At 36.9% G+C, this 27,970-nt stretch overlaps 2 protein-coding genes across 3 annotated transcripts; one reads left to right on the top strand and one right to left on the bottom strand.

Annotated features, from left to right (window-relative positions):
• Positions 1 to 87: 87 nt before the first annotated feature.
• Positions 88 to 10,992, top strand: LOC120494212 (macoilin). 2 transcript variants are annotated; one of them, XM_039693409.2, is made up of 11 exons: positions 88 to 312; positions 1,588 to 1,729; positions 1,918 to 2,044; positions 2,362 to 2,485; positions 2,578 to 2,747; positions 4,477 to 4,906; positions 5,026 to 5,184; positions 6,176 to 6,346; positions 6,559 to 6,697; positions 8,499 to 8,673; positions 9,859 to 10,992. In XM_039693409.2, the coding sequence occupies exons 1-11, from the start codon at positions 236 to 238 to the stop codon at positions 10,044 to 10,046; spliced, it is 1,902 nt and encodes a 633-aa protein (XP_039549343.2). In that variant the 5' UTR covers positions 88 to 235; the 3' UTR covers positions 10,047 to 10,992. The 2 variants fall into 2 exon arrangements, with proteins under 2 accessions (XP_039549343.2, XP_039549344.2); XM_039693410.2 differs by having other exon boundaries at positions 98 to 312; positions 6,559 to 6,685.
• Positions 10,993 to 12,384: 1,392 nt separating this feature from the next.
• On the bottom strand, positions 12,385 to 27,019 carry nrbp1 (nuclear receptor binding protein 1). Its single transcript, XM_039692740.2, has 18 exons — positions 26,365 to 27,019; positions 24,869 to 25,199; positions 24,510 to 24,632; positions 22,802 to 22,903; positions 22,627 to 22,716; positions 21,615 to 21,655; positions 21,298 to 21,392; positions 21,132 to 21,215; positions 20,971 to 21,029; positions 20,782 to 20,880; positions 19,264 to 19,396; positions 19,069 to 19,156; positions 18,886 to 18,936; positions 18,619 to 18,754; positions 18,360 to 18,413; positions 18,210 to 18,273; positions 16,425 to 16,480; positions 12,385 to 13,942 (listed from the first exon to the last, which is right to left on the bottom strand). Exons 2-18 carry the CDS (start codon positions 25,112 to 25,114, stop codon positions 13,847 to 13,849), a joined length of 1,617 nt encoding a protein of 538 aa, XP_039548674.2. The 5' UTR covers positions 25,115 to 25,199; positions 26,365 to 27,019; the 3' UTR covers positions 12,385 to 13,846.
• Between the last annotated feature and the right edge of the window lie 951 nt (positions 27,020 to 27,970).

The following is a 27,970-nucleotide window of genomic DNA, read 5'->3' as shown; positions in this document are numbered from 1 at the left end:
CTGTGTTAGTCACACACTGTATTCTCTACGCATTTGTGAGCCCTTGTTCTCCAGACAGCGCAGTTGTGGCGCTCGGTTCTGTGTGAAGTTCTCGAGCGTGCGCACATCCACCTCCACTCACTCACTCACTCACGCACAAAGCGCTTCTGCTCAGGTTACTGTAAATGAGACCTCCAGTCTTACTACAATTACCTGTTTAATGGACTAAATAGCCAGCAGGACCAGAAGCCATAATATGAAGAAACGCTACATGGATATAGGCAGGCTACGGAAAATGAAAAAGATTAAGCTCACAGAGAAGATTTCCGAAAGGTATGACAGCGCTCGCGCTGCTTTGTTGTTTTGTTATTGCTCTTATTCGTCTTCACCTGAATGGCTCGCGCTTGGCTATAGCGCGCTCAACGGATTGACGCAAACAACAAACAAACAGCATCTGCTGTTATGACAAGAAATCGGGGTTTAAGTCAGGGCAAACGCTCGCTGTGATTTAATGGATGAACGCGGGGCCGAATCTATATTTCTTGTGGAAACAGTGCAGCGGGCCACGCTGCTAACAAATTATTTAAATAAATAAAAATATCCCCCACTTAACCGTAGCATTGCATATTAAGAAATGTTATGTATTTCATTTATTTCAAGCTGTGATATGAATGAGCATAGTTATTATGTTGTGTGATGCAATGTCATCCAAGTAGTCTTGTTATTTCTTCATGACATACGATGTCTGAAAACACAGACAAACTGACAAGGGCCTCTGACAGACAATGCGCGCAGGAATGTCGTCTATGTAATGCATTTTTTTTCTCGGGGATTATTTTGTTTCTGAGCTGTATAATGTCCCGTGAATTATGAATATTTATTAATGAATAGAGCTGTGTTCATAAGTTGTTGGGTGCGTTGGTTTTATTCGATCAGGTTTGCTGATTTCAGACTATCGTTCCTAGTAAGGTTAACACACAACAGTGTAGTCTGAACTGACCCAGTCTCTTCTTCTATAGCCTAAAGTGTAAGTCATCCGGACACTAGTCTCCTGTGTTTATAGCTACGCTTCATAGAGAAATGAACGTGCGCAGATTTCTCCTGAAGCGGTTCCTTGTTCTTTAAATAGATACGGCAACACTGTAGAATCGACGTTTAGGTACTGATGCAGAAGATGAAACGTTGCCATGGTTACCAAACACAAAAGGATGCGGAGAGCAGAAAGCCCGAACAAAGGAATGGAGCACAATAGACTGTGCGACCAAAACATGGATTGTAACGTTTTCAAGAACTTACTTTCTGGGCCTTAACATCTAACGTATATTCTGGCTCATATTTCTTTTGGAATACAGAACAGGATTGTTTGTTTTTGAGTCAGTAGGAAGCAAAAATAAAAAGTATAAACAGAACGCGCGTTTCTGTAGAACTCGTAGTTCTGACGTCTGTTTTGACTTTAGTAAAACGTCATATTTATTTTTTTTTATTAATAAAAAGAATTCACATACAAAAATTGTCTGTTATTGATCAATAACTCAAAAAACACTGTAAAATTATGATTCTTTGTGGGGAGGAAAAGACTAAAATTGTAATTCTATGTCCTGTTTTCAGCGCCTACTCTGTTCTCAAGTTCATGATTGTCTGGATGCTGGTGCTGTTAGCTGACTTTGTTCTGGAGTTCAGACTGGAGTACCTGTGGCCTTGCTGGCTCTTTCTAGGGACCGTCTACACCACCTTCCACTGTCATGGGCTGGTAGGCAGCATGCAATTGTATTGTTTACTTTTAGAATTATAACAAAACCTGGTCTATAGTTAAAAAATATATATATTTTTTTCTTGTTCCATTTTTAATTTGTCATATCATTTTATGTTCTGCTGCATTTGTGCATTTCAAATGACATAAAACAGACATAGAAACTAACCTCTGCTTTTCTTTTACAGGCCATCTGTGTGGTTTTTGTGTGTGCAGCATTTACCCTGGACTTATTCTGTTTAATTTTTGTACCCTTACACTGGTTGTTTTTTGCAGCCAGCACATATGTCTTACTCAACTATATGTGGCATACAGGTAAGCCTTCAACATTTCTGAAGTCATCATTTCATTAACACTCACAGATAGAGTCTGTATATAATGATTGCTGGTTTAAAATGAAAAAAGTAAGTAACCTGGTTGCCTTACATTTTTAAGTTTAAAAGTTAATACAATGATCAACAGAAATTCAAAATATGATGTTATATGAACAACATACGTAAATTGATTTGACAAAAGAAAATTGTTGTGATAACAAATCATGAAAATATTTTTTTACAGTGATGCACCTGAAAGTATTACAGACTGTCTATAAACTTATTTATGTATTTACTTACTCACATACTTACTTGCAGAGAAGGGCATCTGTATGTCAACTGTGACATTATGGATACTCTTAGTGTATATGGAGGCCTCTCTACGGTTGAGGGACCTGAAAAGCCCTCATGCAAATCTGTCCCATTTATTTGCTGCACACTGGTAGGTCCTAATTGTCCATATAATTTGGGGTTTTAAATGAACAACTTCTTTACCAGCTGTGTTTCATTCTGTACAATAATTATTTCTTCCAGCATTGGTTATCCACTAGTTTATATGGGATTTGATGCAACCTGCTACTTCTCCAGTATGTTTAAGCTGCGTACTCAGAAATCTGTTCAGAGTGACAGTGTCCTCCACATGGATCTCCTGCAACAATCCCTACCTCCTTATATGCACATGTACCCAAAATTGGTGTTGGAAGGTACGTAAAATTTCTTTAACGATACAATATAATAAGAGACATATGAAGAGTTCAGATGCAAAAGCCTCTAAATGCCATTTAAATTTTCTTCTTTAATGATGATTTTTATCAAACTTGTATATTTAAGTTCAGTAATTTCACTTAAATAACAATTAATAGGTAATTATCATTGCCATTTAAGTGAAATTACTGAACTTGAATATACAAGTTTGATACAAATCATCATTAAAGAAGAACATTTCAAATGGCATTTAGAGGCTTTTGCATCTGAACTCTTCATATTTCCAAAGTCTTTCAAAAATGTTCAATAGTTTGATATTGTTCAAAGAGACCATATTATACCCTTTTAATGTCTAGATGTTGTTTTTAGGGTCTAATAGAATATATTTTCATGCTTAAATGTTCCAAAAAAAAAACATTTTCCCCATATTTTACATCGTAATTTTCTGATTGGTCAGCTGGGCCAGTGCGTTGTGATTGGTCAACTACTTTGATTGCGTTTTGGAAAAGTCACTCCTCTTTATAACCATGTGTTTCAACACACTATAACACAACTCAGCCTTGAGTTTTTCTTTTCTTTATATTTTTTAGTGGATGTGTCGGTCGAAAATTATTTAAATGATATAGTGATACATGTGTGACATTAACATTCACAGAACAAAACTCAAGACTACAATCAAGGCTTTTCAGGGGGTTTAGAAACAATACAGGCCTGTTCACACAAAGGAGTACACACACTCCACACCACAACATAACGATAATGATAACGGCACAGAGAACCAATATCAATGAAATCGCTTTTAGACTGATTTATTTCAACAACAACAAAATCAAAGCCAATCAGAATCCATGCATTCAGAGGTCAAGCATTTAAAGTGGAAGCGAAGTCAAACCTGCAGCACACGCTTATATCCTCCGCTGATTTGGACGCTAATATATTTATCGTTATAGTTATCTCTCTTGGTGTCGATGGGCCTTAAAGGGATACTCCACTTTTTTTGGAAATACGCTCATTTTACAACTCCCCCAGAGTTAAACTGTTGAGTTTTACCTTTTTTGAATCAATTCAGCCGATCTCCGATTCTGGCGGAACCACTTTTAGCATAGCTTAGCATACATCATGGAAGTGCACAAGACCATTAGCATTTCTCCCAAAAAAATTACCAAAGTGTTTCGATATTTTTCCTATTTAAAACTTGACTCTTCTGTAGTTACATCGTGCACTAAGACAGACGGAAAATGTAAAGTTGCGATTTTCTAGGCTGATATGACAAGGAACTATACTCTCATTAATCTCATAATCAGGAAACTTCACTGTCATACCATGAGTGCAGCAGAACGTTATGACGCAGCGCCTGAAAATAGTGCCCAGCTTCCAACATGACCGGGACTAAGTTTGTGTAGTCATCGCGCCTGCTGCACTCACTGGTTCAGCTGAATGGATTCAAAACAGTTTAACTCTGGGGGAGTTGTAAAATTATTTCCAAAAAAAAAAAAAAAGTGGGGTAACTCCCTTTGGAGTGGAATTTCTGCTTTGTAAGACCTTTGCAGACATTTTTCATGCTCAAACAGCAACTTTACACAATATCAAAATACTTATTGGTCAGAAAATCTATTATTGAGATGATGTGAATATTATTGATTGATATGATATGAATGATGACATAGTTTGCGATTCAATTTTAGTAATCAAAAATAATTTCATTAAAATTGACACATCTTTGTACAGATCCCAAATATAAGGTGGCCAAATCCAGGCCAACGCTATACCAGTGTCCATCTGATGCCATCACCTCAGAGGACAAACAAAACATGGAAGACTGCCTTCAAATCCACAGACTTCCTGCGAGACCTGACAGAGACACAAATCCACAAACTCCAGGTCCCAAGCATCGTGGAGGTGAACTTCATTTGGACTCTACATCCATGTTAGAAACGACTGAAAACCTACCTCAGGAGGACCAGAGCAGCAAAACTCAAAGACCCTCCAAGAGCTCCCTGCCTAAAGTGCATCGGGGTTCAGTGAATATCCCTAATAGCAAAGGGGAGAAAAGGCAGAAAGCCCCCAAAGCCATCAACTCGATAGGGGAATCTGCCGAAAGGTGCTCGTCGAACATCTCACCAAGTCCTCCAAACCCACATGCTGACCAGATGTTGAGGTATGTTTGTGTTATTTCATTTCTATATGTACTGATTCGGCTCAAAATTCATAGGTTTGCAGATGGTTAATGGATTTTGAGTATATTTACACAGAGATCTGTATCTGTCTGTTCCACAGGCTGGAACAAGAAATGAGGAAGCTGAAGGGCGAGCTGCAGGCGAGCAGACAGAGTGAGCAGGAGCTGCGCAGTCACATTTGTAATCTTACCAACAGTGAACACAGTCTGCGCCCTGAAGTCTCTCTGCTCAGACATGCAAATGAACTGCTGCAGAACAAGTGAGTCCTCTGATCTCTTCCTGTTGGTCTTGGCATTAGAGCTCTGGTTGATGTTCAGTCACACCGAATGATTTGCGTTTATACATCAAACAAATGGGGTTTCTTTTTTTTATTATATAACATTAAAATGTGAATCGTTTTTTAACATGACTTATGTATAGATTGTATTACTCTTGTCTCAGACTTTTAAACAAACTACGAAAAAGCATCATAAATAATATTATTTATTTTACTTTTCTAAACAAAGACTAAATTACGCATTTCATTATTTATTATGAGAAAATTATCCATTTACAACCTTACCGCAATTGTAGCGCCATTTCCATCGCAATCACCAAATATGTGTCCCAGTAATGCCCCCCTATCCCTAAAAAGAATGTGTACTAATATAACTATGTATTCAGAATACATAAAATGCTAGCTCTGAAATTAAACTGTGTCTAAATTACACTTACACTACCATTCCATTTCTAATTTCAGGGTTTTTTTATATACAGGAATTAATACTTTTATACATCAAGTGTTGTATAAAAAACTATTTTAAATAAATGCTGTTCTCAGTTTCAGTATTGATAATAAATTAAATGTTTCCTGAGCAGCAAATCAGCTTATTAGAATGATTTCTGCCAGATCATGCAACACTGAAGACTGGAGTAATGAAGCTGAAAATTCAGCTTTGCCATCACAGGAATAAATTACAATTAAAAAAATATATTCAAATAAAATATTATTATTTTAAATTGTAACAATATTTCACAATATTACTGTTTTACAGGTTTTTTGTTCAAATGAAAGCAGCCTTGCTGAACATGAGACTTCTTTTAAAAAAAAATAATTAAAATCACTTGAACAGTAGTGTATACATTAAAAATGAATAATCTGCCACAAAGATAACTATATGAAAGCTCATGCTTTTTTTATTTAAAGCGCATGTGTAACTTTACCAAATCTAACGCTGTTCCTTTAAATTCTTTGGTGCGTTGCTGTGCAGGATTCAGTGTCTCACAAAATCCAGACAGAAGGACAAACAAAACTGTTCCTTGCTGGAAAAGAAAATCAGAATGGAAACAGAGGGTCGAGTTGCAGTAGAAAAACAAACTGCAGAAGTCAGAGCCCAAAAATTTGATGAAGCAACAATGTTACTCCGGAGCGCATCACATAGGTAATTGTATTTATAAAGCAAGAGTGCAAGAAGCATTTATAAGCATATTAATCATGTTTGTGTGATGTTGAATGATGCTTAAACTGTCTTTGAGACAAGGTCTAAATGGCCTGCTTTTCAATTATGGTTATAATTGGCAGAAGAACCCTCAATTCAAAATAGCAATGGCAAAAATAAACCTGTAAATTGTTGTATTTTTCCATCCACTGTAGGCAAGAACACAGTGAAACTCAAATGTTGAGGAAAAAAGCTAAAGATCTAGACTCAGAGTACAAACAACTACAGCTGGAATATCAGGAGAAAGAAAATCGAATGATAGCTCTAGAGAATGAAGTGGAGGTAAAGAATGCGGTTCGTAGATCTGTTCAGTTACATATACTGCATTGAATAGTTGTGCTGTAATGGATATTTGTGGTTCATATTCTGTGTTCTTCATGTTATGTGGATCCGGTTGCTTGCTTTCTGTGGAGTTCAGTCCGTGGATCTTTTTTTTTTTTATGGTTTGGAATGCTGATTATGTGTTTCCCCGCTGAAAAATTCTGCATTGCTGGTTTCCGGCATCAGTTATGTTTTGCATGCTGGGAAATGGGAACAGAATGGGATGTTTGTTGGTTCCCTGCAAGACCAGCAAGATACCAGCTCTAACCAGCCTGGACCACCATGGAATTTACGCTGGTTTGTGCTGGACTTTTTCAGCAGGGATTTTTTTTTTTTTTGTCATTATTTCTTGTTCCTTGCCCAGTTTAAATGCTGTTAGTGCCATCTGTTGTATAAACCATGCCAAGACAGAAACCACGTCTTTCAGAAACTATTGTGCATCCTGAGAATTTTTGGATTATGAATTTAATTAAATCTTTTTAATGTTTTTTCTCTTTAATTGGAAAGCATTTCCAATTTTTTTTGTGTGTGTGTTGGAATTGAAACAGTAATGCAAAACTGCAAGGTATTTATTTAACTAAATGTCTGTGTGTAACATTTGAATGTATACATACAAAAAGAATGCACAATATTTTCTGTAATTTGTTAAACTTTGTAAACTTTTTTTAATAGCTAACCATCCAAAAATGTATGATCTACAACACTATATACTTCTCTTAAGCTGAAGACAAACATGTAAAAGTGAAGTGTGTAATTATTTACCTCTAGTGGCAACCAAAGGAATGACAAAAATCATTCTTAATAATTCCCTGCTTCTGCATATTTTGCATATTTCCCATACATCAAATGAGTTGAATGCACAAATGTCCAGTATTTATGTCCAGTTGGATAAATTTGCCTGATTAACATACTGCATTCACAGAGATTATTAAGTAAGCAGCCAGTGGAAACTATCCCTTGATAATAACACTGGAGATGAAGCTGAAAATTGGCAGACAACATTCTACAGAACGTAGAGGATGTCTGCAGTCACTGTGATTTTGCCAAGTTAGACATGTTCCTGGATCAACAGTAAGGGCTTTCATACAGGGTAGTTAGAGGGTTTATTGGAACTAGCCACCAGGACTAAATGTTCCTCTAAGGCCATTTTCCTGGTTGGATCCGCACCGCCAGTGACGTAATACGTCCTGCTGCTCTGGTTGTTGTTTGGGGCTTTCATTTTTATGGCAAAGGCACAGCAGACTTTTTTTCTTTTTGATACTGGAACATCATTCCTATACGAAAATACCCTTAAACCTAACCCTATAACTTATCTCTAAACTCGGAGGAAAATGATTGGTGAAAAACACTGATGTAAAAGCTCCTAATCCTGGTGGTCGTAAACCTAAACTTGGCATAAACTGTAAACTTGTCCCTCAAATCTGATTGGTTGATTGGAATGTTGTTATTCCAGGATCAACAAAGATGTTGATCCTTGAACATGTTGTACTTGGTGAAATCACGTTCATCATCTGGGTCCATACTTAAAGAATGTACTTCAGCAAGCTCTTCAGTTGAAAGTAGTATTTTAAAGTTGAAAGTACTATTTTAAAATCAGAAAACAATTACACACTTCAGCCTTTTCCACTGGAAGGTTATTTGAAACTAGACAAATGAGATTCAATTGTCCATCTGAATTATTCAAAATTGCTCCAATCTTTTATATCTCCATTATTACATACTGTGCTGTTCTGTGACCGTCTCATGTGTGCAATATTCTCATGCTCCTCCCCAGACCCTCCAGAGGAACAGATGCAGCGAGCAGGAAGCGGACGCTTTGCTCTCAGCTCTGTCCTCCTTGCAAGACAAGGCTCATCATCTAGAGTACAACCTGAGTGCAGAAACCCGTCTCAAACTAGACCTCTTCTCTGCACTGGGAGACGCACGCAGACAGCTCGAAATAGCACAAGGTGCATCGCATTTCAAATTATGCCAGTTATCCATCCAAGACTCACAATGCTACTATTGTTTCTAAGAATACATGACATATCGATGCCATAATGGCAGTTTTTAGAGATCTTCTAAACATCTTCATCAGTCAACCTTGGATATGTAAAGGCATACTATGTAACTTTAAGCCATCTAGAGGTTAAAAAACAAAAACTGCATGCCTTTTTCGGAAAATGTTTAGGTTTTACTTCAGCTCTGCATGACTTGAGCTACTTATATCTATTCAATAAATACGTTACCTGTTAAGTGAACAAAAAATGCTATTAGCGCATCGCATTTACAACATTTGAAATCCCTCAAATACCTTTTAAATCACTGAAAGGCAAAGCCAATGTTCGTTCAGAGCATGGCCGCCGATGACCCATACAAAGTTTCATAATGATACGTTAATGCGTTCATAAAATACAGGATTTTACTACAAAATTCAAAACAACATGTCCAAAATGGCCGATATGCAACTCGGCTTGTAGGAACGAATCTAATGAGACCAATGATTTTTAAGCAAACCTTTCTCCGGACCAGTAGGTGGTGCTGTGCGGAAATTCTGCATGTTGCCTCAGATCATACATGTACCAAGGTTGGTCTGAATATGCTAAAGTGCTGCAGAGATACAACCTTGCATCCAATTTGGTGTGCTCTTCGGCGAATTTGCCCGTTATTCGAGAACAATTGGGTTTATCAAAAATCCGATTCAATTTTCGTGAAAATCGGACAAACCATCTAGGAGTTTGAAAACTTATGTATTTTGGGGGGAAATTATGGCTTGATGCCAAGGGATCAGAGGAAAACATTTTTGTTTCTAGCCCTTAAAATTATAAACATAAACATAAGTGAAACTTTGGACAGTTGGTGGTGCTAGAGAGATTCCAAGTTTGCTGTGGTGAACGTTTGGACTGTCCTCAATCAGTGTGCCAAATTTCACAACTTTTGGTTCTATGGGCTGATGCTTGGCCCCTAAAATGAGTAAATTTAGAAATTAACTCAGATTAATGAATGCTATATAAATATTGTTAATTTCATTAATGTTTCTGTTACAGACATAACTGTGTAGAATTTTAGTATAATAATAAAATCAATAAATTCATATATTGGCTTTTAGGTATGGGCCACAATATTAATATCTGTTTTAATGTATCTTCCTACAGTTAAAATTTTGAAACAAGACCACGAGGTTAAAGAAATGAAGCAGAAGCTTGCCGAAGCGATGGCCGTGGCTCCAGGTATGTCGTACATGACCCCGAGGTCCTCTATGCCTCAGTATCTCAAGTTCTTCAACTCTGAGCGCTACATGCTGAATCCCAGAGCACTCATGTACCAGTGTCTTAAGAAATAAGACCGGCGAGGACAAACCGGATGGCTTTTGAAGGATTGTTTTGATTCGACATTCCAAACGCGGGGGCATCTTGACTTTGCTTCAAGGTTTGCCTGAAAACTTTGCCTTTTGACAATGCCAACAGCCTCTACTGAGTCTACGGCCGTGTTTACTGATTTCAGCTGAGACACTGAGGCTGGTTATAGTTGACCTTGCTTTGGGCCAAGATTCATTCCAGATGAAATCAAAGTTGACTGTAAATACATTGTTGACGAGCGGATGACGAATCGAATGCTGAGCCTAACGCTGCGAGCTGCATGGACGGCAAGATATCAGTATGAAAAAATCGTGTGAACTTAATGAGGAGCGCAGTTCATCATGAGGAAGTATATCCTGTGTTGAGTGTAAAGCGAAGAGGCTCTTCTTCAGCCATGACAATAACAGGCCAATGCCTCACTTGGTCATTCTGTGCCTCATTATTTATGTGAATTCAATTTATATAACAAGCCAATATCAAATGTAAGTCAGTATGTGAATATTCGAGTGCTTTGTACTGTTTTGTATTCTTTTTACATTACACACATTATACAGAGGTGACCAACATCCCCCCACCCCCCCAAAAAAAACAAACAAAAAAAACAAACAAAAAACAACGTTTGTAGGTTTTCATGTTTCTGGAATCGTTGCCTTTTTTAATGTATCAATGGGATGTTTTTTATGAGAAGTTTATTTTTCTGGCTTGACATGTTTTATTTGTTTTGTTTTGTTTTCTAAACCAAAATGAGATAATGGTTTTATTTTGTAATTATTCTTGTTGGTCTGCATGCCAATTTATGTAAAATGATTGTTTTGGACAAAAAAAAAAAAAAAGAAAGAAAAATATTTTGATGTCTAATTGTGCAATTGTGCAAGGGCTGTTTTCTTCCAATAATTCTGGGAGCAGTAATAAAATAATTTTAAATGATAATCGTGTCTTCTTCTACATAAGATTTTCTGATGGAAGTGGTTTAAAAATGGAAAATTCTGTCATTCACTTTCAAGGTTATTCCAATCCTGTGTGAATTTATTTCTTCCATGGAACGCATGAATGAAAGTCACTGGGTTTCAGTGTTGCTTTAGCCTGGCTAACGAAACTTGGGTCTGGGAACCACATGTTCATATTCCCGTATTTGAGGCGTGGTTTACGAAATACGAATGCCCGCCCGGCGGCGTTTAGTGTGTGCTTAGAATGTCTATCAAATAGTTTAGAAAAACACAAGTATTAAATACAGTTTAACATAGATGTTGAAGTTGTTACTTGCATTGGAAATTGTTTGCGCTTGTAACGTTACTTCACAAGTTTAAAAAAAATTTAATGACTAAAGTGTCAACAACTTTAATCGGGTACGTGTGCACAGCTGAAAGTTATGCTACTAAAGCGGTAACGTTAGCTGCTAGCTGTATATTGATATTGAAAAGCAACACAACTTAGGGGCACTGTGACAACCACAGTAGGTAGTCTACAGGCATAATGACAATATGATATTAATAAATACCACTTACCATGTATAAGTTGAATGGACTTCGTCGACGACGATGCCTAGCAGGTTGGTAATATACAACTTCGTGGCTAACATGTCTTTCCACTTTGCGCTCATCCAGGCCTCGGAACTGTAGAACAGAAGTTGGTATTGACAATCGCATTTTCTTTCTCGGGACATGAGAAAGCAGATATGAGCAGCAGATATTCCAATGCTGACCGCCTCCTGTACCTGGTCCCCCATTAGGGCTTAGATTAGTATTGGCGAGACAACAATAACGATTGGGGTCTCGCGAAGTTAAATCTTTTGGAACATGGTAAGCTGATCTTTTTTCAAAATAAACATTCTAAACTACTGTATTCTAAACTACTTAGACCAATATCTAAGGCTGCATCAAAAGGTAGCTTCGCGTCTGCTGCCATGTTGAATCCATAGATATAAACAAACTACTTCGGTGTGTCGCATAGATGTCGTCATCGTCTTGCTGCTCCCTCCCCGTTCTGTGATTGGTTGCCTAAATGAGGCGAAAATCTGGCGTCTCCAGACTGCCTTTCAGCGTGAATAAAAACCTATGATAAAAACGCGCTGCGGGAAGGCAGCATGAAATAGTCTGGAAACCCAGACTAGTGTTTCTTTGGACCCCACTGACTTTTATTGCATGGACAAACTCAGTTAAAATATTCTTCAAAATATATAGATTGTTTGTATTCTGCAGGAGAAAGTCAGTCATTCAGTTTTTGAATGAAATTTTTGGGTGAACTTTTCCTTTAACATTGTACTTTGGAGATGAATTAAAATCCTAATTACTCCAAATGACACAAAACACAACAGACAAAGAATAGAAGTACCCCGTATCTCATCTTTATATCAAGAATTGGTGCAATTTTGAAAAGATAGAGGTTAACAGAGTAAAAGCAGTTATGAGTTTCTGAATGTTTTGCGTGAGACATAGCCTGTTTCTTTCAAAACAACTGCAAAATGAATCATCCATTGTTATTTTTAATGATTTGTCATAGCTGGTCTGCATTTAAAAAAAGCATTGATGTGGTGTGCTTTTCAGGCATAATTTCCACTCGGCTATCCAATATCGAAAAGAATTTGACCAATTTTATAACTGAAAAGAAACGTTACTTAAAACTATTCATTATTTAAACTATTTCATGCTGCTTGTGACAGACAGATGTTGATGTACCATAAAGGTGAATATGAAATTTATTGCCTTCAACATAAAATGAATCAGTGCAAACTGCTTGTCTGGACTGAAATGATGCTGCCAAACAAAACCCCAGAAGTTTTAATATACTGCAAATATGCCAGAAAATACAGTATATTTGCATATAGACCAGTTAAGAAAGAAACAACACTAAAGGATCTGCACAATGACAAAAAAAAAAGGAATAATATAATATGTTTGTCAGTCTATGGGTCTTCTGAACATGGATTGATTGTGTCTCTGTTGAAGGCACATTTGAACACATCTGGTGCACTGTAGATAATTTCTTAATAATGAAACTCATAACTGTCACATACAGGGGGAAAAGACAAGTCAAATCAAGTGCCCTTTGCTTATAAACCATTAAAATTCAAACTTACAGCATATGTTCACAGGTAATAAAGGGGGGAAAAAACAGCCACCACAATGATGAAAGTGAAACACATTTCAAGATGGACCATATGCGTATAGATAAATAATCTGTTTACTTTTTCATTGCATTGAGAACCCCTTTCTTTTCACAGTCATCATAGATTTTGCATTGCAGACCAAAGTTAACCACAATTAATGTGTGCCTTAAAAGGTACAACAATAAAGACAGTGTTATTTGGTAATTTCAAAATAACACAATAACACATTCCCCTTACAATAAAAAAGAATAAATGAATGATCAAAAGGGTGAAAAGACCATGAAATCTACATGTGATGTGCTTAAAAAGACAAAAAGGATTTGCTAAAGTGCAAACCAGAAGTAACCGATCCCACACATACTGTAAGCAAAAATGGTCCAAAATACAGCTCGTAATACTGATTTAAATAATAACCGAGTCATTTTTTTCTTCTTTTAAAACAGAGAAGCAGACTGCTACACCGACAGAATAGATGTAGACGGGAACCATCAGCCAACACCTAAAGCGGTGTGAAGCACAGAGCGCGGGGGTCGTTTTCTTTTTGAGGCTCAGTTCGAGGCATTCTGATCCCTCCCCACAAAGCTTGCATACAATCCTCTGAGTGATGAAGCGCTAGAGTCCCGTCCCGTGCATAAAGGTAAAGGATGGTGGAGAGGAGCTGGCAGATTTGTCCCTCCGCTATGAGGAAACGGTCACGGGATTGAGAGAGCCGTTGCGGCTGTAAAACCTAGAGAAGGCCTCCTCCAGCACAGTAGTGAGACGTGGCTGATCCCCCTTGAAAAAACAAAAAAAATAATTAACCAAAAGATTAAAAATAAATAAATAAAAGCAATAGTTAAATACAATAAAATAAAATCTAATATATATAAAAAAAAAATGTACAAATTAAAAAAAGTACAAAAAAGGGTTTTTCATCCTTAAAGGAGAACTCCGGTGCAAAATGAACCTTTGGTCTAATAAAACATCGGTACCTAGTCAACCGTTCTCTGAGATTTGTTTTCATGATAATCGAATGTATAGAGTTTTATCTCTAAAAACTGTTTAGTGTATAATACTAGTACTGGGGGCATTTACTAAGTAAAAAGAAATCGCTAGTTTATACCACTAACAAGGCTCAAAATAGTCCCACACTCACACAGTAACATAATGAGGGTCCATACATGCAAAACTAAGCATTGCAAACTTTGTAAGTGTACAGATCGTTTAATAAGAAGATACTTCATAAAGACAGTTCATTTCGTGTATACAGGCGGCGCCATCTTTGGAAAACAGTCACGTTTACACAACAACGATGTACTAAAACGGAAAACGTTTTTCCTTCGCGTTTTTCACGTACAGGCGACAGCGCTGTCAAAACAAGCCAACAAGCAATTGCGCATGACATCACCGTTCACAAATTCACATTTTGTAGTTTACACAGAGACAATAACGGTATAATTTTCAAAAATATGCACTTTGAAACCATTTAAAAAAGTTTGCGTTTTCAGGTCCCCAAAACGCTGTTGTCATGTAAATGAACAAAAAGCATAAAAATGTTTCCGTTGTTAGTTTTTACAGTGTTATGTTAACAACCCCTGAGACTGCAGAGGGAAAATTAATGAAGAAAACTGTCTAAACAGTTTTAATAGTACTAAGTAACAAAAAGCCATGGTAGTATCGATGGTTAAACAGCTGTATGCTAATTTTCACTAGCGCAAGAATCCCAAGCCCTATTGTGGTATTCTCTGGGAGAGGTCTGGCTCTGGTTTGTGCATTAACAGAGACTTTTCACATCTGATTTTTGGGAACAGCTAAACCATGGACTACTTTGTGTGCCATTTTTCTGATTAGCTCACAGCGTTTGTCTTTTCTCCTATATCACCCTTCCAGGAATCAGCCACGGCTGATCAAAACATGTCCTCGAGCAACTGAATTATTGATTGGAAACATTTTATTTCTAAATGATGTCACTAGTATTTGTGGGGGGGAAAACACCTTGTAAATTTGAACCTGGGGACAAATGTTTTAAAAATGGCCAGAACATTGAGTGATCTCACAATACTGAATAAACACAGTAACCACACCAACACTGAAACTGAGAAACATCGCTTGAAGGTTTTTTTGATTGACATAATATCTCACGTCATTGTCCTGTGACTGACGGGTTTGCCTCAACTATATTCATATGGGCTCTATGCACGGCGTTATTTCCGGTGAAGCATTAGGGATGCTCGATAACTTCCGCCGATCATAGAGTCCAATGCAATACAGAGAATTTATATTGAATTTTATACTCCATGGTTATACTAATGAAACGTTAGTCACAAAAACCGATAAAACAGACACCCATCGTTGTGTTTATGCTTCTTTTTAAAATTATATTAAATAAACATAACTATATATAAAATTACATCTAAACGTATGTACGTTTCGTTTCAAAGACGGGAGGACAGTAAATATTGAAGACTCTGCCATAATCCCGTTTTCTCCGGTTTTCCTCCGCTTTAATCTACACAACCGGAAATGGACGAGCATCCTTACGTCAAATGCGGAACTTATGCGTGCATATAGCCCATTCAGTCTCAGAGATGTGATTATGACAAGTGCCCATACAAAAAGTGCAATGTCGTCATCTTGGGCAAAGAAATAATGAATTACATAAGTAGTTTGAAAAAAATGACACTGCTAACATTCTGCCTTAAAAATGATCAACACAGGAACTCATCTAAATTAAATACAGATGTCAGAAGGACATCTGATCATTCAGCACATATTAAAGTAAACTACCATTCAAAAGTTTTTTTGTTTTTGAAAAAAAGACTCTTATGCTCACCAAAGCAGCATTGATTTTATCAAAATACTGTATAAAAATAAATAGTGCAATTTTATTAGAATTTAAATTTACTATTCTGTTCGAATATATATTTAAATGTTTATTCCTGTGGTGGAAAAGCTGAATTTTCAGCATCATTACTCCAGTCTTCAGTGTCGCATGACCCTTCAGAAATTATATTAATATGCTGATTTGCTACTCAAAAAACATTTCTTATTATTATAATCAATGTTAAAAACAAATGTGTTTGTGGAAGCCTTGATACTTCTTTTAGGATTCTTTGATGAACAGAAAGTTTAGAACAGCATTTATTTGAAATAGAAATCTTTTGTTATAAACAAATGCCTTTACAGTCACTTTTGATCACGTTACTTCATAATGCAAGTTATGGAGCCCAAACTTTTGGACGGGAGAGAGCATAACATCTTGAGGGAAAGTTCTTACCTCACTAATGAAGCCAAGCTGGACCAGTTCCACAGCCAACTCCTGTACATTCTCATCTAACACACAGAGAACACCATTCTTGAGTTTCAGCGATAAGTCAACAGAAAAGTGCTGTATTATAACAGTTCACTTTTCAATACATCTTTTGGTCACAATTCTGATCCACTTCCGCATATCTGCAGAACTCTTGTTTTTGTGACAAATCAATGTACAAATAAGAAAAGAAAATCAGACCAGAAACATACTATGCAAGTACACAAATTTGAATGCAACTAAACAGTTCCATTGTAAAATATAGCTGCAAGCAGCAATTATCGGGGTCAAGATGATAAGAAAGTCCAACTTGGCTGGGAGTGTCAGACCAACTGCAGCAAGGAGCAATAAAAGACATTTTAATAAGATTGTAGCCAAAATGTTTGAATAATGATATATATGCAGTCAGTAATAATATGTTTGAATGGTTTCACTTTTGACCAATAGGTGGCGCATTTACGAAATTGATGTGGTGGGATTAGAGCGAGTAGAAATTGACACATATAAAGTTTGGCGTCAATATGTCCAGTTCGCAAAAGTAGATACTGAATGAAAATCAAGATGGCGGACAGGACGTTCGGCCAAAATTGGAATCTAAGTTATTGGCGAGACCCAAGAGATGTATTAAGACCAGTTTCATTGCAATAGACCAATTTATTAAAAATGTACTAGCATTTATGGAATTTCATTATAAAATTGTAACTTCCTGAAACATTTTGTTTTGGAATTAACGTATTAATCCTACGGTGGTTTCATCTCGATCAGACAAGCGGTTTCGAAGATAGTCGCAACAGTTTAACAACGTTGCATCATCGGTGCTACTATGAAACTTCTCAGATTCTTTCAGAAAATCGTGCCGATGACCCATATCAAATTTTGTAACGATAGATTCATACTTTCATAAAATACAGCATTATAGTACAAAATCAAAAATGTCAGATGACCAAAATGGCCAATATGGGGAAATTGATTGTTATTTGACTCAGCATGATGCCCCAAATCTAACGAGACCACTTTTATGATTTCTGGACAGAAGTTATAAGTAAAAATAGTTATATTTCATTTTTTCCAGACCAGTAGGTGGCATGTCGCCTCAGGTCATTTGTGATGAAATATATCAAAATTGGTCTGAATATGATAAGGCGTTGTGGAGATACAGCCTTACAGTCTTCGACAGTTTTCGCAAGCGTTACGTAAAATTCGCTCGGACTAGTGAAAACTAGTGAAACTTTAGACAGTTGCCGCTTTGGAAAACTTTGGAAAATTTGGCACTAAAGGGATTGAGTTGGAGACTCCAAAATTGCTATAGTGAAAATTCAGACTGACAAATTTGATCATTTTCCTGCAAGTGATTCTATGGGCTGCAAGAGGAGAAGAGAAGAGGAAGAGGAAGAAGGAGGCCAACGATTTCAGTGCTTGGCTCCTAATTACTTAATTCTTCTTAACTGATTCTTTCCTTATTGTGGCAGTACCAAACATCACTGTTGGATTAAACCACACGTGAATTCAGGTAGCTAGCTGTTGACAGCTTAGCTAAGTCAGCAAAGCTTCTTGATTCTGAGCAAGTTGACTTGAAAGACAAAACCGACTGTGCTGATGCCCATTATAGTGTCTCTTGCAGCTGAGAATGCATCACATACTTGTCCGCATTCTGACACATTCAGAACACAATGGCATTTTAAATCCAGCCGTGTAGCTGCAAGCATTTACATACTTGTGTATAGTGTGTTTGGGGCCTGATAAAGTACTCACTTGGCGCCAAATCACAACTCAAGTGTCGGTTGAGCTTATCTTCCAGTTTTAGCAGTAAGGTCAGCTAGAAAAAGAGCAGTAAGGAGTTTTAGACACAGAATAAACATATAACTCGCATAACTCAGCAATGAACACGGAAAAAGGGCTTACATGATGTTTCGCTCCTTCCTCCACAGGCTCGATGTTGCACTGCATCTGTACAACCTTAAAGAGAGAGATTATCTTTAATACTAACATACGATGCTAAAATACTGCTAATCCTGTTGACTGACTGTAACCACACATCTAGACTCGAGTGGAAAATAGTAATACACCACATAGAGAGACAGGGCAAAGGTGAAAAAAAATATATATTATTCTTAATCATTGATACTTGATCACCATCTCCTTAAATCAGTCCATTTCTCACCTTCCTGGTCTCCAGCTCTGCAGGCTCAGGCGTAGGCGATTTGACAGAGGGTGGCACGATGGGGGACTTGACAGTCTCTTGCTGAGGCTGCTGTGGGCAGGGCATGCCGAAGGCAGTCAGAGGATAGATCCCATTCCTACATCACAAGTGCAGCGAACATCATTACGTTTGTGCTTGTTTTTTAACTTTCTTGACATTTGAATCTAGGCCCATCTCATTTTGGAAATTTTCCCCTCCTCCAAAATTGGGAAATTCTATTTTTCTCACCTCACATCCTCAAGGAACTTGTCAAGCTCCAAGGCAGGAAACTGTGAGAGTCTGAAGGGAAAAGAGACAGGATTACAAAAGCCGTTTAAGGTGGCATGACAGCTTATTTGATCCTCAGGTTCATCCTCATCCCAAACAAGCTATTTCAAAAGTAAAACCAATGAATCAAAGGAGGCGGCTCACTTTAGTTGGACCTCTTTCCTTTCCATAATGACCTGGTTGGGGTCCATGTTCTTGGTAATTTCCTCTAAAGCATTTTCTGCGATCAAGTCTAGTAGGCAAAAGCAAATGGTTTCAATGTATTTAGCGTTTAGTGAATCTTATTCATGAAGGTGAGATGAAATGTCTGAATGGTAATGAGATTTGCTCATGACTCACGCTGGTGACTGACGATACAGTGTGCAGCCAGTAGTTTCAAAAGAGGCACTTCAAACAGAGCTTGATGGAAAAGCAGCTCTCTGGCTGTGGGCCTCTTACTGGGGTCCACCTCCAGACACTTCTGAATAAACTCCTACAACAAACACACAGAGAAACATGAGACTTCACAATGATTAGTATACACCTTATGCACTAGAGAAACAAGGGTGCCGCCATCTTTAGAATATTGTCTCTCTATCTCTATGGCAGTGCTGTCCAGGAGTAATTAGCTTTTGAAGTGGACGTAATGTAAAGTTAAAGAAAGTTATCATGAGGATTGTAATGTTTAAAAAATGTCAATAGACCGGCAAGATTTTAAAACGAGCCGTTCATTCATAAATATTTTAATTTTGTAAGTTAGTTTTTTTTGGATATTTCAACCATTTCATGTTGTCATGTATTGTGTTCTAATGCTACTAAAAGTATAATTGATCACGTGTCAGGTATACTTATATATATCAAAATAACTCATCATGATCGAGATTTCTTTCAATTCAGTCGGGTACATGCAGATTTGCAAAGCATCATATACTAGTGTGAAAGAAACAATCCAAACAGACTGAATTTATTATTTATTTTACTTGCAATCTGAAAAGCCTACTGGAGATTCGCATGCTCAGATTTCACACACATCTGGAATATTTATCCAATTACACAATTGTAACTAAAGAACAGAAAACAACAGTACACTAACATTCAAAGATTTGGGGTCAGTAAGATATTTTCAGGGGGTTGGGGGGAGAAATTAATGATTTTATTCAGTAAGGATGCATTAAATTATTCAAAAATGTCAAAGACATTTATAATGTTATACAAGATTTTTATTTCAAATAAATATTGTTCTTTTGAACTTTCTATTCAACAAAGATTCCTAAAAAGATTACCATGATTTCCACAAAATTATTAAACAACTGCACAACTGTTTTCAACACTGATTAATGTTATATGTTATAATTAGGGCTGTGCAAAAGTTAATTGCGATTAATCGCATCCAAAATAAAAGTCTGTGTTTACATAATATATTTGTGTGTACTATATATAATTATTTTGTATATATAAATACCTATGCATGCATGTATATATTTAAGAATTATTTGCGCTTAAACTCTGTTTATATATATAAATACATAATCTATATTATATAAATATAAATATTTTATATATGAATAGCACATTTTCTTAAATATATACATACATGTGTGTGTATTTATATATACAAAATAATTATATACAGCACACACAAATATATAATGTTAACACAGACTTTTATTTTGGATGCGATTAATCGCAATTAATTTTTGCACAGCCCTAGTTATAATATATATATATATATATATATATATATATATATATATATATAGTCACACACACACACACATATATATACAGTATATATATATATATATATATATATATATATATATATATATATAACATCTTACTGGCATTTTTTGAATGGTGGACTCAATCTATACTTACTCTCTGCAGTGGGTCCTCCAGAGACTGGATGGCACTATTAATGGCTTCTTGTGACACATATGAGGACTCTCCATTACTTTGGATTTCCAGCACAGCCATCTACAACAGTGGGAGAAAAACCTGAATCTCTGGTCTGGTCAATCCGATACCCTGACGAAGAATATGCAGCTCAAAACAAACAGCACTCACCTCTAAGGCGCACATTCCAAAGGAATATATGTCCACAGCTGTAGTGACACTGGCAACAGCTGAAGTGGATGAAGGAAGAGGACAAATTGTACTTTTTACATAACAAGTGCACTGAAACGACTCTAGAATAAGTTTGAATGCAGTTTAAAACCTAGTTTTACCTCCATACTCTGGAGCAAAGAAGTGCAAACTCTTCTGCTCTTCCCGACATGTTTTTACATGGTTATTAATGGTATCTGGGGCCACTACAAAAAAACAAACAAAAAAAAAAGTCAGCAAAAATAATAAAATCTATGACATTTAAAAAGTCACTGTGCTTTAGCCCACCTGATCCGATTTTGATGAGTCCATTGTGCTGTATGAAAATGGTGTCACAGGTCAGGTTCCCGTGGATAATGGGAGGTTCACATGAGTGCAGATAGCTGAAGGAAGAATGGTGAGAAACGTGAGTGTAACAAGAGCTCTCCACAAGACACATAATGGAACACCAAAACAAGAAGAAATGCTCAGCTATGACAGTCCCAGACAATATTTCAGATGCTAATGAGGAATTTTGTCCAACATCTTTAAAAATATCTCTACATTATTGGTAAACTACCGTATTTGAATACAGTGAAATAAAAAAAGTGGAAAGGTACACAAACCTTAAGGCAGATAATATCTGCGTGCACCAGCGTTTCCATGCCTAAAAAAGTTCCACAAAAAGTTAACGGTATCCCGGAAAACAAGTTTGCATCTGATTTTATACTGTCAAAATATTTAATTAATTTCAACTAATACTTCACTCAATGAAACCAAAACATGACTAATAGTATTACTAATATCTAGGAATGCACCAATCCTATTACTGGAAAAACAGAGTATAAACAGAGACATGAATGTAAAAATTAGTTAAAAGTGTCAAACAAATGAAGATAACTGGTATGATGACCCACTCCATGTTAAAATAAAGAAAATAATGCATTTTGTTTTTATGATGTCCTTGGTGATTAAGTACTGTCCCGGAATTTAATAATACTAGTGCAAAATGCCCATGCAAAATATTTTTTTGTGTGTGTTTTTAGCAATTGGTCCTGCGCTGTGCTCACTCAGTGTGCAGTGTGAGAGGGGGAGTGGCCAGCAGCTAGAGCGGCAAAAGCCAATGTGTGCATCTTTTAGCGATATATTTAGCGATATCTTTTGCATTTCTAATCCAAACAACGTCAAACTTGACACTGCACTTACTCGTGCCCGTAGCAAGACACTTGTCAAGTTTGAGATCCATCGGACTAACGGTTCGAGAGATATGCGATTAACAGACAGACACACATACGCAGACAGACAGATGTTCCTGTAATTTATAGATAGATAGATAGATAGATAGATAGATAGATAGATAGATAGATAGATAGATAGATAGATAGATAGATAGATAGATAGATAGATAGATAGATAGATAGATAGATAGATAGATAGATAGATAGATAGATAGATATGTTCTAGAACTCCGTCTCTAAAAAAAGTTTTAAACAAATCTGTTATGGGTCACACCTGCAGGCAAAGTCAACAACATTCAAGCAAGAAATTGAAGACAAAAGATACATTTTAGTCTGCAGTACATTATGTCTCAACAGCTCTTTTGTCAATTTGTCTGAATAGATAGAGCAGCAATCATACCTTTTCATTCATGGTCTTATGATTCTTCTTTGTCTTCTTTAGAAACTGCTTCAGGCTCCCAGAAGACATGTACTCTGTGATGAAAATAACCTGAAGGGGGTAACAAAAAAATCTTATGATTGAAAAAATGAATAAATCCAAAAATGACTTTTTTTGCTGTTGTTACATTTCTTACCCTGGCTCTGTTCTCCTTTACATCAGCCCAGTACTTGTGAAACTTCACTATATTCAGATGTTCTAGCTGGATGAGATTATCAAACACTGCTTTCACTTTTTCCTGAGAAATAGAAAAGTAGATTAATTTACCAGGAAACCTGTATGCAACACAACATCCTAAATTTTAGAGGAAGAGGATACTATAATACTGAACTATTATTTTATTATATAATAACAAATCCTGTAACAGATCAGGGTGGGAGAAAGAAAAAAGTTCCATTGCTTTTTATGGCTAGACTGCACTAGTCACATGTGCTTATGGGAAAGGCAAGCAGCAATGTAGATGGCAAAGCCTGTCAAAACGCAACCTCTAAAATTACTTATTGAATTCCATGATGAGCGTCTGCCAAGCAGAGTGGAGCACAGTATTTGGATGGGCCAAACAGATGGCTGGCCACGACTCCATGCCAAGCATTAATGAATCGAGTTTGATTAAAAGGCAATGAAAGAATAAATTATGTTATATTAAAAACAGCAGATATTTTTATTATTCCAAAATTCAAGAAATAAGAGTTACATAACTACAGAGAACGCTTTTTAAAAAAATATTTTCAATAAAATCTTGGCACTAAACACCAAACAGGTGAGTCCTCTTTGTGTAAGGAGCTTACATCCAGAAATTAAGGCAAGCGCACTCATTCTGTGTAGCAATCAAGCTGTCCTAACCCTCATAATAGTTCAATAATCATTGGTATCGCTAATTCACAGCTTGACATGTTAGTAAGCAAGAACACAAAGTAATACAGTTTAATCTGTGGCCAAGAACAGAGATAAAAATCAGCAGCGAACTTTTATATTAGTACACTGACATATTATGCTTACTTAAGAAGTTCAAATGAAAGTTCAGCTGGATGTTTGAAATTATCCATTTTGAGTAACTAACAGCAAATCATCAGTTCATTCATATCAAATGTCTCACAAAGGCTGCATATTTGATCAAAATACAGTAAAAACACTAATATTGTTATTAAATACTACATTTTTTTATTTTTTTTAAAGGTCCTTTACTCCTGTGATGGCAAAGCTGAATTTTCAGCCTCATTACTCCAGTCTTCAGTGTCACATGATCCTTCAGAAATTATTCTAATATGCCGATTTGCTGCTCAAGAAACATTTCTTCTTGTTATAAGTTTAAAAAACAGATGTGCTGCTTAATATTTTTGTGGAAACAAAAACTACGACTTTATTAAACATTGTATTGTCTTCCGGGTCTGTCCGCAGTGACGCTGGTGACGTAAGACGCTGCTGACATGTTCTCTGGTTATTTTTGGACCAAAATGTATTTCCGATGCTTCAAAACATTCTAACAAACCCACTGATGTCCGATGGACTACTTTAATGATGTCTGTATTTGCTTTCTGGACAAAGACAGTATACCGTACACATTTTCAATAGAGGGACAGAAAGCTCTCGGACTAAATCTAAAATATCTTAAACTGTGTTCTGAAGATGAACGGAGGTCGAATGGGCTTGGAATGACATGCGGCTGAGTCATTAATGACATAACTTTCATTTATGGGTAAACTCACCCTTTAAAAAAAAATTAAATCGTTTGCAACATTAGAAATGTCTTACGGTCACTTTTCTTTACTGATTGTTTTCTCATTGAAATTTCAGACACTATTTCGGACAGAAATCAGTAAACTTGACAACAACACAAGTTTTACCTCTTGTAGTTTGAAGTTCTTCCGCTCAGAAAACATGACCTCATTCCACACGACCTCCACACCCTCCTCGGTGTCCATGGCAAGGTAAGCATTGTCGATCCCTGGGACGTTTCGCTGGTTAACCTGTGGGGGTGGAGGGGATTTTTAATTTAAAAGTAAAAACTCAATCAGGTTTCCAAGATTTTGCAAAGAAATTATATAAAATCCTCTCAAATTAAAATGATATTAAGACAATATACCCTAAAATTAAGGTTATCATCATTTAGCAGATGAGAATATTTACAGTGAATAATGACTTTTGATCCAACGAAATTTTGATCCATTCTACATACAAAGCTATTGAAAGACTTGGAATATACCTCCTCTCTCCGTTTCTGCCAGCGTCCACAGGGGCTTTCCTCCAGAATCTCAGATTCATCTTCGCTCTCCTCTTCCTCATCCTCAGTTGCAGGTGGTGCAGGCTGTGTTACTGTGGACACTGGGGGAGACACCGATGAAACCCCCTGGCCGGTAGGTGGTGAGGCTGTGGACTCAGACTTCGTGTCCATATTGGACGCAGGGACAGGGGCAGGTGTGGCGCTCTGCTTTCCTTCTTCTGACATCATTGACTGATAACCGACAGCCCTGTCCGGAACCGCCACAAGAAAAGAAGTCTGGTGGACTCACACCTCGAGGGCAGGAGGCAGAGAGCTGTAAAATCAGGAGTCATTCATCACAAAGAATATAAACACGAATCATAAACAGTATAGACATGTATTACAGACAAATATTATTAAGGTAGCATATTACAATAAAGTCTCATTTGTTAACGTTAGTTAATGCATTAACTAACATGAATTAACAATTCACAGTATATTTTGTAGCATTTATAAATCTTTGGTAATGTAAGTAAAAAAAAATTAATAATATAAGAAAATTATCCATCTTCATGTTAGTTCACAGTGCAATAATATTAACAGATACAACTTATATTCATAAATGTTGAGATTAAAAATGAACTAATATTAATAAATGCTGCAGAAGTATTGTAAATTAATGTAATTGAATATACTTAACTAATGTTAAGTAAAGTGCTATCAATATTAAATAATTTCACATTTTTCTTTAATACTTAATGTACAATAGATGAGATATCATAAGTTTTGAATGTGAAAAAAAAAGTCTTCCATGGTTCTTCTTCACAACTTTCGACCAACTGTGATTTCCCCATGACCTTTGAAGTTGAAAATAATTTGGATAGACTCCTAATATAAAAGAACAACTTATAAGGTTATCTGTTATAATGTTTATTCACTATATAAATTATATTAAACAATATAAAAGACATGACTTTTTAATGTGGTTGATTTTCCATGTACGTAAAAACCATGTAAATAGAAAGTAAACAATTTTCAGATTGTTATTTGGTGTCCCATGTAAATAAACTTTCTCTCTCTCTGAATATAGCAAATAGCCCAAATCTCAAAAGAGAAACCCTCAAAACACTAAAGGACACACACACACAAACAAACAAAACTTAAACTAACAGCAGCAGGAACTTAAATTACCAGCTCTTAAGTGACAACTTTTTATCACCGAGCCAGTTTAAGCTGAAACACTATGAACAGTAAGGCAAATACCTCAAAATAAATGAATAAAACCCTAGACAAGACTGTAGCAGCTGCTGAGGTGTGAGCAGATACACGCGTTAGTGATGTTTACATTATTACTCTCTCCCTAGTCCTGTCCTCAGTTCAACCCAGGGCACAGTTTATATTAAAGCATTCAAAATAGACTGTCCCACATCATTGATAAGAAACAGACGTAACAAATACAACATACTAACGTTACCCCACACCATATAAACATATCTTACTTTAATTTATCCAGGGATGAGCGGTGTCGCCAGCTCGGCTGAAGCAGATAAACGTCGGTAGCTGAGGACACGGAGGAGGAAAATCCTCAGACAATAAGAAAAAAAAAACGATAAATTCTTTAAATAAAATGGGTCCGTGTAGGGTTTCAGCTCTGTCTGTAGAGTTAGAGTTCCACAGAAATACCAAGATATGAAATGACGGTTCAATAATCCCCTTAGCAAAGTGAGAGAGAAGCTAGCAGCGCAGCTCCGCGGCCTCCGGAGCCTTCGTGAATATAATATCTGAAAATAGATTTCCTAGGGCGATATGGCCAATATTAAATACACTAATCAAATATCAAAACTGTCGGGCCAGTAAAATGAGCTCAAACAAAAAATACAAATATTACTGTCTGTCAGGTTGGATGCGTTTTGTCAGATAGCCCCGGATGCTAAGTTACACTCCAGGATATTCGAGTTCTTCAACCACGTCTTCACAGAACGATTCGTTTCTCCCCGAAACACTTAAATATTACGACACGAACGGACTCAGGTTAATTAAACAGCGATATCGCTGAAAAAGCTACACGTAAATGACGACAGCTCCGAGTTTTTGTGGAACGCCGTTGCTTATTACTGCATGAATCAGGACTAAGTTCACACACAGCGGCATCTACTGGATGACATGATTTGAGAGCCATGGGTGGAGCGTGAAGTCCAGCTCCACCTCTCTGGGTGTCATTTGGGTATAATGGGTGGAGTTACCTACTAGTGATGATGTTACATTTGACTGCTTCAAAGCGCGTACCGAGTACGCAGCGCGTACATGAAATTTCATGAAGCTCCGTGTTGGAGCGCGTATTGTTTTCAGAGAAACACGTGATCAACGAAAACCTCCAGAAGCACCTCAATGCATTGCAGTACACGAGACATCCAGGGGGCGGAGTTGGATCAGATCTAAGGGGTGGAGATGGGTAGGATTAGGGGTGGGGTTAGGGATCAGAGAGTGGAGATGGGTCGGGTTAGGGGTGGGGTTAGGGATCAGGGGGTGGAGATGGGTCGGATTAGGGGTGGGGTAAGGGATCAGGGAGTGGAGATGGATAGGATAAGGGGAGGTTAGGGATCACGGGGCAGAGATGAGTAGGTTTAGGTATTTGTAAGGTGAGAGGAGTTGGATCTGAATCCAACTCATCCCCATGGATTTCGTGTTCTGCCATCTCAAAAAGGAAGCCTCACTTTCTTTCCATTCACATGAATGCTTCACTTTGTGTCAGAATGTTTGAACCCAGACCACTATTCTATACAGGTTTTTGGAAGTTTAACATTTTTTATTGTTTATAAATAGCTTATGTTACATGTCCATATATTCTGACAGATAACCATAAAATAATTAGACCAACATTTATTTGCATCAAGCAACTGGGGTGGTGATGGTGCAGTGGATAAGACACATACCTTTGGGGAGATTTTTTCTCCCCAAGTGACCTATGGGGAGAAAAACATACACATTTATACTTCTAATATAATTTCACTATATATAAACATTATTAAATATGATGCATTTAAATGACATTATGAATTATATATTAGCCTATAGCTTACACTTACCCCACATGGTATTCTGATA

Source organism: Pimephales promelas, chromosome 13 (assembly GCF_988280905.1).
Source record: "Pimephales promelas chromosome 13, fPimPro1.hap1.1, whole genome shotgun sequence".
In the NCBI taxonomy this organism is placed as follows: domain Eukaryota; kingdom Metazoa; phylum Chordata; class Actinopteri; order Cypriniformes; family Leuciscidae; genus Pimephales; species Pimephales promelas.
This window is presented reverse-complemented; position numbering and strand designations above follow the sequence as displayed.

Coding starts and splice junctions, on each gene's coding strand:
- LOC120494212 (XM_039693409.2), top strand. CDS start 236: ATGAAGAAACGCTACATGGATATAGGCAGGCTACGGAAAATGAAAAAG. Junction 2,045..2,361: donor CAACTATATGTGGCATACAG/GTAAGCCTTCAA, acceptor ACTTACTTGCAG/AGAAGGGCATCTGTATGTCA. Junction 5,185..6,175: donor AATGAACTGCTGCAGAACAA/GTGAGTCCTCTG, acceptor GTTGCTGTGCAG/GATTCAGTGTCTCACAAAAT.
- nrbp1 (XM_039692740.2), bottom strand. CDS start 25,114: ATGATGTCAGAAGAAGGAAAGCAGAGCGCCACACCTGCCCCTGTCCCT. Junction 16,481..18,209: donor GAGTTGTGATTTGGCGCCAA/GTGAGTACTTTA, acceptor TCTGTGTGTTAG/ATGAGAATGTACAGGAGTTG. Junction 13,943..16,424: donor AGCTTGGCTTCATTAGTGAG/GTAAGAACTTTC, acceptor TGTTTTTTCAAG/GGGGATCAGCCACGTCTCAC.